Below are 10,000 nucleotides of genomic sequence, written 5' to 3' on the forward strand. Positions count from 1 at the left end.
AACGTTACCGTGTGTGGCCACGAGGAGGCGCTGTAGGAGTCTTGGCGGTGGAAAGGCTGTGTACCGACAGGAAGAGACTTACGCACTCGCCTCCTCTTTCTGCCCTTGCACAAGGGCTAGTCGGTGGCAGTAGCTGTAAGCAGAATGTAGCAAGCACACACACAGACACACACACACACACACTTGCTCCGACACAGACACACTCTCAGACAGACACACAGACACACACACCGGCTGATCACCGCTGTCGTTGTCTCCATGGAAACGAAGGCAGTCCCAACAAGTCCCGCCCCGTTTGTGATCAGCCACGCCCTCTGAGTACGGAGAGTCCCTCAGCAGCCAATCAGCTCGCCTCGACCAGCTGACAGGCGGAGAGTGTGTGTCTGTGTGTGAGTGTGTGTCTGTCTGAGAGTGTGTGTCTGTCTGAGAGTGTGTGTGTGGTGGAGAGTGTGTGTCTGTGTGTGAGTGTGTGTCTGTCTGAGAGTGTGTGTGTGGTGGAGAGTGTGTGTCTGTGTGTGTGTGTGTGTGTGTGGGGGATGATGGGTGTTCTGGGAGTTGATCCTCGAACATAAATGTATGAAGAGTCGGTCGACCTGAAACACAAACACATGATTTAGACAGACAGGCAGACAGACAGGCAGACAGACAGAGAGACAGACAGACAGACAGACAGACAGACTGAGAGACTGAGAGACAGAGGGATAGAGAGACAGACAGAGAGACAGACAGACAGACAGACAGAGAGACTGAGAGACAGAGGGATAGAGAGACAGACAGAGAGACAGACAGACAGACAGAGAGACAGACAGAGAGACAGACAGGTACCTCTGTGAGTGTCTCTGCGAATGGTTTTGGTGGTCGTGTGGTATCTCGGTGGTGACTCAGCGTGGTGAGGAGAGGGGCCTCTTTCTGCTGAGTCCTCATCAGGCTGGAAGAAATTGCTGCATTATTATTCAGCGCTAGGGTTGGGTCCCGAAACCCGGTTCCACTATGGATCCGGTTCCTACGCAAACGCTGGTATTCGGACCGGATTAGAACGTAGATTTGGGTTCCTCATTTCGGTTCAGACTGAAATATTTCCCCTCTGTCGCTCCAGACAGCAGCAGACGCTTTCTTCTTTCTCCCTTTTCTGTCGAGTGGCGCCCGTTCCCGCTCGCGGTGTGAAGCGCGTGTACGCATGCACGCTACTATCACAGCTGATAGACGGGGTTTTGTACACGCTCCGAAACGGACGTTAAAATATCCCCCTCTCTCTGTAGTCTACCGTTAGCTAGCTACCGTTAAAGTAGGCTACTTTTAGCCCTCTGGGCTCACCAAAACAGACGTAAAGACATATTAACCGTTCACTGACCGGGATCACTAGTAAACAGATATTACACTATGCTAGTCGGTCGTTCAGGACCAGACCCTGGAGCCTGGTGGGGGGGGTCTGCCCCTTCTAACTCCTCCCAGTGTGTGTGTGTGTGTGTGTGTGTGTGTGTGTGTGTGTGTGTGTGTGTGTGTGTATGTGTCTGTGTGTGTGTGTGTGTGTGTGTGTGTGTGTGGTATGTGTACTGTATATGTGTGTGTGTGTCTGTGTGTGTGTGTGTCTGTGTATGGGTCTGTGTGTGTGTGTGTGTGTGTGTGTGTCTGTGTATGTGTGTGTGTGTGTGTGTGTCTGTGTGTGTGTGTGCTGTGTGTGTGTGTGTGTGCTGTGTGTGTGTGTGTGTGTGTGTGTGTGTGTGTGTGTGTGTGTGTGTGTGTGTGTGTGTGTGTGTGTGTGTGTGTGTGTGTATATGTGTGTGTATATGTGTGTGTATATGTGTGTGTGTGTGTGTGTGTGTATGTGTGTGTGTGTGTGTGTGTGTGTGTGTGTGTGTGTGTGTGTGTGTGTGTGTGTGTGTCTGTGTGTGTGTGTGTGTGTGTGTGTGTGTGTGTGTGTGTGTGTGTGTGTGTGTCTGTGTGTGTGTGTCTGTGTGTGTGTGTGTGTGTGTGTGTGTGTGTGTGTGTCTGTGTGTGTGTGTGTGTGACTGTATAGTGTGATGTGTGTGTGTGTGTGTGTGTGACTGTATATGTGTGTGTGTGTGTGTGTGTGTGTGTGTGTGTGTGTGTGTGTGTGTGTGTGTGTGTGTGTGTGTGTGTGTGTGTGTGTGTGTGTGTGTGTGTGTGTGTCCAGACCTCTGGGACTCCATCTGAGAGTGTCTCCTGTGCAGGACGTCCCATAAGTCAGGAGAGGTGTCTATCTCACCAGAGAAGCTAACATGGTCATTGTTCTGCAGAAGAACTGCTGAAGTGTGAAGCTGGTTGGCAGACCAGCTCAACATTTATTTAGTTGTTACTTGTTAAAGTGTAACTGTTATTTGTTAAATGATTGTCGTTATGTGTTAGGTGACTTAGGTTTACTTATTATACATTTAAGTACTTTTAAACGCTAATATATTGTTACATTTAAATAATTTTCCATTTTAAAAATACTCCATGAAAGAGCCTTTCTTTGACGTCATTCTTCAGTTTTTCAAGAATCGGTTCAATCCAAACAGTTCCCAACCCTAATTACTACTTATTATTATTTTAACGCCTCTTTTTTTCCCACTTCTTGTCACGGAGCGTTGCCAACACGTGCACCCAGAATACATCAAAACGTGTGGAATGACCAGGAATGCTGGGCTATGACTTTTCTAAGACATTTACCGTGCGGTTTTCACGAAATCAGCAAAAAACGGCACAAAATGTCCCCATAGACTTGAATGGGAAATCTTTGTGAAGTCTCTTAACATCGCTGAAAGCAACCCGTCTTTGGGGCCGTGCTGTATCTCCAGACTTTAATGTAGAGACATAACTGAAGGTTTAAAGCGAAGACAAGACTTTGGCCTTTATTGGGCTGAATGGGCGTTCTGATATCCAGCACGGTTTCTACCTAATCACAGTTTACGTATCGTCCAGTTTTCAGACCGTGTTAGATGTTCCAGTGTGTGTGTATGGAGCAGGAATCTTCATAGTTAGAGGGGAGGACAGAGGGGGGAGCTGCAGTACCATCCTCTGAAATCTCCCCAAACTAATGTCTCTCCTCTACAGTTTTCCCTCTTCATACATCATGGTTGGTCAACATGTAGGAAATGTTGTGCCGGTCTCAGACATGTAACTATGGAATCCACCGGACTTAAACTTTTGGCTCTGTTCATACCAACTGCTGATAGAAACAAAGACAATAAATATCTGGAAGGACGCAGATGTTCCCTGTCTGTTACCTGCTCTGTGTCGCATATATTTGACACCACAAACATTAAAACCACATCAATGCGTTCCCCAGACCTTTGTCTTTCTGGTGATGATGATATTTACCCGTTTGGACTCACAGAACAAACTTAAGAGGTGTAATTATCATTAAATGGACATGTTTGACCCATGGAAGATACTGTCTCCCCCTCCCTCACTGTGGAAATCACCATAGCAACAACTTCAAACACACACCTCCTGGGCTCCTATCATGGAGACTCTTTACCGTAGGTCGTGGTTTAGGTTCCTATCATAGAGACTCTTTACCGTAGGTCGTGTTTAGGCTCCTATCATGGAGACTCTTTACCGTAGGACGTGTTTAGGCTCCTATCATGGAGACTCTTTACCGTAGGACGTGTTTAGGCTCCTATCATGGAGACTCTTTACCGTAGGACGTGTTTAGGTTCCTATCATAGAGACTCTTTACCGTAGGTCGTGTTTAGGCTCCTACATGGAGACTCTTTACCGTAGGACGGTTTAGGCTCCCTATCATGGAGACTCTTTACCGTAGGACGTGTTTAGGCTCCTATCATAGAGACTCTTTACCGTAGGACGTGTTTAGGCTCCTAGAGACTCTTTACCGTAGGACGTGTTTAGGCTCCTATCATAGAGACTCTTTACCGTAGGACGTGTTTAGGCTCCTAGAGACTCTTTACCGTAGGACGTGTTTAGGCTCCTATCATAGAGACTCTTTACCGTAGGACGTGTTTAGGCTCCTATCATGGAGACTCTTTACCGTAGGACGTGTTTAAGCTCCTATCATAGAGACTCTTTACCGTAGGACGTGTTTAGGCTCCTATCATGGAGACTCTTTACCGTAGGACGTGTTTAGGCTCCTATCATGGAGACTCTTTACCGTAGGACGTGTTTAGGCTCCTATCATAGAGACTCTTACCGTAGGGACGGTTTAGGCTCTATCATAGAGACTCTTTACCGTAGGACGTGTTTAGGCTCCTAGAGACTCTTTACCGTAGGGACGTGTTTAGGCTCCTATCATAGAGACTCTTTACCGTAGGGACGTGTTTAGGCTCCTATCAAGGAGACTCTTTACCGAGGGACGTGTTTAGGCTCCTATCATGAGACTCTTTACCGTAGGACGTGTTTAGGCTCCTATCATGGAGACTCTTTACCGTAGGGACGTGTTTAGGCTCCTATCACGGAGACTCTTTACCGTAGGGGACGTGTTTAGGCCCATCATAGAGACTCTTTACCGTAGGGACGTGTTTAGGCTCCTATCATGGAGACTCTTTACCGTAGGGACGTGTTTAGGCTCCTATCATGGAGACTCTTTACCGTAGGGACGTGTTTAGGGCTCCTATCACGGAGACTCTTTACCGTAGGACGTGTTTAGGCTCCTATCATGGAGACTCTTTACCGTAGGACGGTTTAGGGCTCCTATCATGGAGACTCTTTACCGTAGGACGTGTTTAGGCTCCTATCATAGAGACTCTTTACCGTAGGGACGTGTTTAGGCTCCTATCATGGAGACTCTTTACCGTAGGGACGTGTTTAGGCTCCTATCATAGAGACTCTTTACCGTAGGGACGTGTTTAGGCTCCCTAGAGACTCTTTACCGTAGGGACGTGTTTAGGCTCCTATCAAGGAGACTCTTTACCGTAGGGACGTGTTTAGGCTCCTAGAGACTCTTTACCGTAGGACGGTTTAGGCTCCTATCATAGAGACTCTTTACCGTAGGACGGGTTTAGGCTCCTATCATAGAGACTCTTTACCGTAGGGACGTGTTTAGGCTCCTATCAAGGAGACTCTTTACCGTAGGGGCGTGTTTAGGCTCCTATCAAGGAGACTCTTTACCGTAGGTCGTGTTTAGGCTCCTATCATGGAGACTCTTTACCGTAGGGACGTGTTTAGGCTCTATCATAGAGACTCTTACCGTAGGACGTGTTTAGGCTCCTATCATAGAGACTCTTTACCGTAGGGACGTGTTTAGGCTCCTAGAGACTCTTTACCGTAGGACGTGTTTAGGCTCCTATCATAGAGACTCTTTACCGTAGGACGTGTTTTAGGCTCTATCAAGGAGACTCTTTACCGTAGGACGTGTTTAGGCTCCTAGAGACTCTTTACCGTAGGACGTGTTTAGGCTCCTATCATAGAGACTCTTTACCGTAGGACGTGTTTAGGCTCCTATCATGGAGACTCTTTACCGTAGGACGTGTTTAGGCTCCTATCATGGAGACTCTTTACCGTAGGACGTGTTTAGGCTCCTAGAGACTCTTTACCGTAGGACGTGTTTAGGCTCCTATCATAGAGACTCTTTACCGTAGGGACGTGTTTAGGCTCCTATCATAGAGACTCTTTACCGTAGGGACGTGTTTAGGCTCCTATGAGACTCTTTACCGTAGGGACGTGTTTAGGCTCCTATCATAGAGACTCTTTACCGTAGGGACGTGTTTAGGCTCCTATCATAGAGACTCTTTACCGTAGGGACGTGTTTAGGCTCCTATCATAGAGACTCTTTACCGTAGGGTCGTGTTTAGGCTCCTATCATGGAGACTCTTTACCGTAGCACGTGTTTAGGCTCCTATCATGGAGACTCTTTACCGTAGGACGTGTTTAGGCTCCTATCATGGAGACTCTTTACCGTAGGACGTGTTTAGGCTCCTATCATAGAGACTCTTTACCGTAGGACGTGTTTATGCTCCTATCACGGAGACTCTTTACCGTAGGACGTGTTTATGCTCCTATCATGGAGACTCTTTACCGTAGGACGTGTTTAGGCTCCTATCATGGAGACTCTTTACCGTAGGACGTGTTTAGGCTCCTATCATGGAGACTCTTTACCGTAGGTCGTGTTTAGGCTCCTATCATGGAGACTCTTTACCGTAGGACGTGTTTAGGCTCCTACATGGAGACTCTTTACCGTAGGACGTGTTTAGGCTCCTAGAGACTCTTTACCGTAGCACGTGTTTAGGCTCCTATCATGGAGACTCTTTACCGTAGGGTCGTGTTTAGGCTCCTATCATGGAGACTCTTTACCGTAGGGACGTGTTTAGGCTCCTATCATAGAGACTCTTTACCGTAGGGACGTGTTTAGGCTCCTATCATAGAGACTCTTTACCGTAGGACGTGTTTAGGCTCCTAGAGACTCTTTACCGTAGGACGTGTTTAGGCTCCTATCATGGAGACTCTTTACCGTAGGACGTGTTTAGGCTCCTATCATGGAGACTCTTTACCGTAGGACGTGTTTATGCTCCTATCACGGAGACTCTTTACCGTAGGACGTGTTTATGCTCCTATCACGGAGACTCTTTACCGTAGGGACGTGTTTAGGCTCCTATCACGGAGACTCTTTACCGTAGGACGTGTTTAGGCTCCTAGAGACTCTTTACCGTAGGGACGGTTTAGGCTCCTATCACGGAGACTCTTTACCGTAGGGACGTGTTTAGGCTCCTATCATGGAGACTCTTTACCGTAGGGACGTGTTTAGGCTCCTATCATGGAGACTCTTTACCGTAGGGACGGTTTAGGCTCCTATCATAGAGACTCTTTACCGTAGGGACGTGTTTAGGCTCCTATCATGGAGACTCTTTACCGTAGGGACGTGTTTAGGCTCCTATCATAGAGACTCTTTACCGTAGGGACGGTTTAGGCTCCTTAGAGACTCTTTACCGTAGGACGTGTTTATGCTCCTATCACGGAGACTCTTTACCGTAGGACGTGTTTATGCTCCTATCACGGAGACTCTTTACCGTAGGACGTGTTTATGCTCCTATCATGGAGACTCTTTACTGTAGGACGTGTTTAGGCTCCTATCACGGAGACTCTTTACTGTAGGACGTGTTTATGCTCCTATCATGGAGACTCTTTACTGTAGGATGTGTTGTCCTCTCTTTACAGGACATGTCAAACAGCAGAGTAAAGGTAGCTCAGATCAGCTGTTACTAACGATATTAACGATATTCCTATGGTGACGACCTTTAAGTGTTATTTCGGTGTTATTTGAGCTAACATGATGTCATGATGGACTAACTGACCAACTGTTTCAGCTGCTCAGAGGAGGAACCACCTGGGGGAAGATGTCGCGGACGTCTCTGATTGGCTGCCTGTTTCTGGTCTTCAGCGTCTCCGTGTAGTTGTCTAGCCTCTTCCTCACTGTGGCCGCTTGTTGCCGTGTCAACGTGGACAGCAACGCCTCGGTAACGGACCCGGCAACCAGCGGCGCCTCCTCCTCTGAGAATGAACCGGTTACCAGGGACGATAAACCCGCCTCCGTTAGCCACGCCTCCTCCAGCTCCACCTCTGTTAGAGAGACAGACAGGCAGAGAGACAGACAGGTTAGAGAGACAGACAGGTTAGAGAGACAGACAGGAGGAGAGACAGACAGGAGGAGAGACAGACAGGCAGACAGACAGGTTAGCGAGACAGACAGGCAGAGAGACAGACAGGTTAGAGAGAAAGACAGGAGGAGAGACAGCCAGGTTAGAGAGACAAACAGACAGACGGACAGGTTAGAGAGACAGACAGGCAGACAAAGAGACAGACAGGTCAGAGAGACAGACAGGTTAGAGAGACAGACAGGTTAGAGAGGACGTACCATCCATACTCTTCATCTCCTCCTCTTCCTCCTCTTCCTCACCCTCCTCCTCCTCCTCAATGCTCTGCACTTCTCTCCAGTAGGTTTCCATGGCAACGCAGCTGGGATCAGAGATCATTGTCGGTGGGGGGGGGGGGGGGGGGGTCCTAGGACAGGTGTGCCCAAATTTTCTGTTTCTGTTACCCTGTAACCCGGGACAACATGCTTACATTATGACATCACTCAGTTAGTTTAGAAATCTGTGAAGAACCAGAGTCTAAAGAAGAACCAGAGTCTAAAGAAGAACCAGAGTCTAAAAGAAGAACCAGAGTCTAAAGAAGAACCAGAGTCTAAAGGAAGAACCAGAGTCTAAAGGAAGAACCAGAGTCTAAAGAAGAACCAGAGTCTAAAGAAGAACCAGAGTCTAAAGAAGAACCAGAGTCTAACGGAAGAACCAGAGTCTAAAGGAAGAACCAGAGTCTAACGGAAGAACCAGAGTCTAAAGAAGAACCAGAGTCTAAAGGAAGAACCAGAGTCTAAAGGAAGAACCAGAGTCTAAAGGAAGAACCAGAGTCTAACGGAAGAACCAGAGTCTAACGGAAGAACCAGAGTCTAACGGAAGAACCAGAGTCTAAAGGAAGAACCAGAGTCTAAAGGAAGAACCAGAGTCTAAAAGAAGAACCAGAGTCTAAAGGAAGAACCAGAGTCTAAAGAAGGAACCAGAGTCTAAAGGAAGAACCAGAGTCTAACGGAAGAACCAGAGTCTAAAGAAGAACCAGAGTCTAAAGAAGAACCAGAGTCTAAAGGAAGAACCAGAGTCTAAAGGAAGAACCAGAGTCTAAAGGAAGAACCAGAGTCTAAAGGAAGAACCAGAGTCTAAAGAAGAACCAGAGTCTAAAGGAAGAACCAGAGTCTAAAGAAGAACCAGAGTCTAAAGGAAGAACCAGAGTCTAACTGAAGAACCAGAGTCTAAAGAAGAACCAGAGTCTAAAGAAGAACCAGAGTCTAAAGAAGAACCAGAGTCTAAAGAAGAACCAGAGTCTAAAGAAGAACCAGAGTCTAAAGGAAGAACCAGAGTCTAAAGGAAGAACCAGAGTCTAACGGAAGAACCAGAACCAGAGTCTAAAGGAAGAACCAGAGTCTAAAGGAAGAACCAGAGTCTAACAGGAAGAACCAGAGTCTAAAGGAAGAACCAGAGTCTAAAGGAAGAACCAGAGTCTAAAGAAGAACCAGAGTCTAACAGAAGAACCAGAGTCTAAAGGAAGAACCAGAGTCTAAAGGAAGAACCAGAGTCTAAAGGAAGGAACCAGAGTCTAAAGGAAGAACCAGAGTCTAAAGAAGGAACCAGAGTCTAAAGAAGAACCAGAGTCTAAAGAAGAACCAGAGTCTAAAGAAGAACCAGAGTCTAAAGGAAGAACCAGAGTCTAACAGAAGAACCAGAGTCTAAAGGAAGAACCAGAGTCTAAAGGAAGAACCAGAGTCTAAAGGAAGAACCAGAGTCTAAAGGAAGAACCAGAGTCTAACGGAAGAACCAGAGTCTAAAGGAAGAACCAGAGTCTAAAGGAAGAACCAGAGTCTAAAGGAAGAACCAGAGTCTAAAGGAAGAACCAGAGTCTAACAGGAAGAACCAGAGTCTAACGGAAGAACCAGAGTCTAAAGGAAGAACCAGAGTCTAAAGGAAGAACCAGAGTCTAGAAGAACCAGAGTCTAAAGGAAGAACCAGAGTCTAAACGGAAGAACCAGAGTCTAACGGAAGAACCAGAGTCTAACGGAAGAACCAGAGTCTAAAGGAAGAACCAGAGTCTAAAGGAAGAACCAGAGTCTAAAGGAAGAACCAGAGTCTAACGGAAGAACCAGAGTCTAAAGAAGGAACCAGAGTCTAAAGAAGGAACCAGAGTCTAAAGGAAGAACCAGAGTCTAACGGAAGAACCAGAGTCTAAAGGAAGAACCAGAGTCTAAAGGAAGAACCAGAGTCTAAAGGAAGAACCAGAGTCTAAAGGAAGAACCAGAGTCTAACGGAAGAACCAGAGTCTAAAGGAAGAACCAGAGTCTAAAGGAAGAACCAGAGTCTAAAGGAAGAACCAGAGTCTAACGGAAGAACCAGAGTCTAACGGAAGAACCAGAGTCTAAAGGAAGAACCAGAGTCTAACGGAAGAACCAGAGTCTAAAGGAAGAACCAGAGTCTAACGGAAGAACCAGAGTCTAACGGAAGAA

At 47.0% G+C, this 10,000-nt stretch overlaps 1 protein-coding gene across 1 annotated transcript in view; it reads right to left on the minus strand.

The window, feature by feature from the left end:
- The window catches only part of arhgap28 (Rho GTPase activating protein 28), a 17,421-nt gene extending 9,522 nt beyond the window's left edge, over window positions 1-7,899 (minus strand). The window contains exons 1-4 of the mRNA XM_078244326.1: window positions 7,808-7,899; window positions 7,280-7,512; window positions 826-928; window positions 232-593 (exon numbers count right to left, since the gene is read on the minus strand). Of these exons, the coding sequence (XP_078100452.1) occupies window positions 232-593; window positions 826-928; window positions 7,280-7,512; window positions 7,808-7,898 (789 nt within the window). The 5' untranslated portion in view covers window position 7,899. The remainder of the gene's footprint in view (window positions 1-231; window positions 594-825; window positions 929-7,279; window positions 7,513-7,807) is intronic.
- Window positions 7,900-10,000: the final 2,101 nt, after the last annotated feature.

The sequence above is a fragment of the Sander vitreus genome, unplaced genomic scaffold (assembly GCF_031162955.1).
Source record: "Sander vitreus isolate 19-12246 unplaced genomic scaffold, sanVit1 ctg207_0, whole genome shotgun sequence".
Classification (NCBI taxonomy): domain Eukaryota; kingdom Metazoa; phylum Chordata; class Actinopteri; order Perciformes; family Percidae; genus Sander; species Sander vitreus.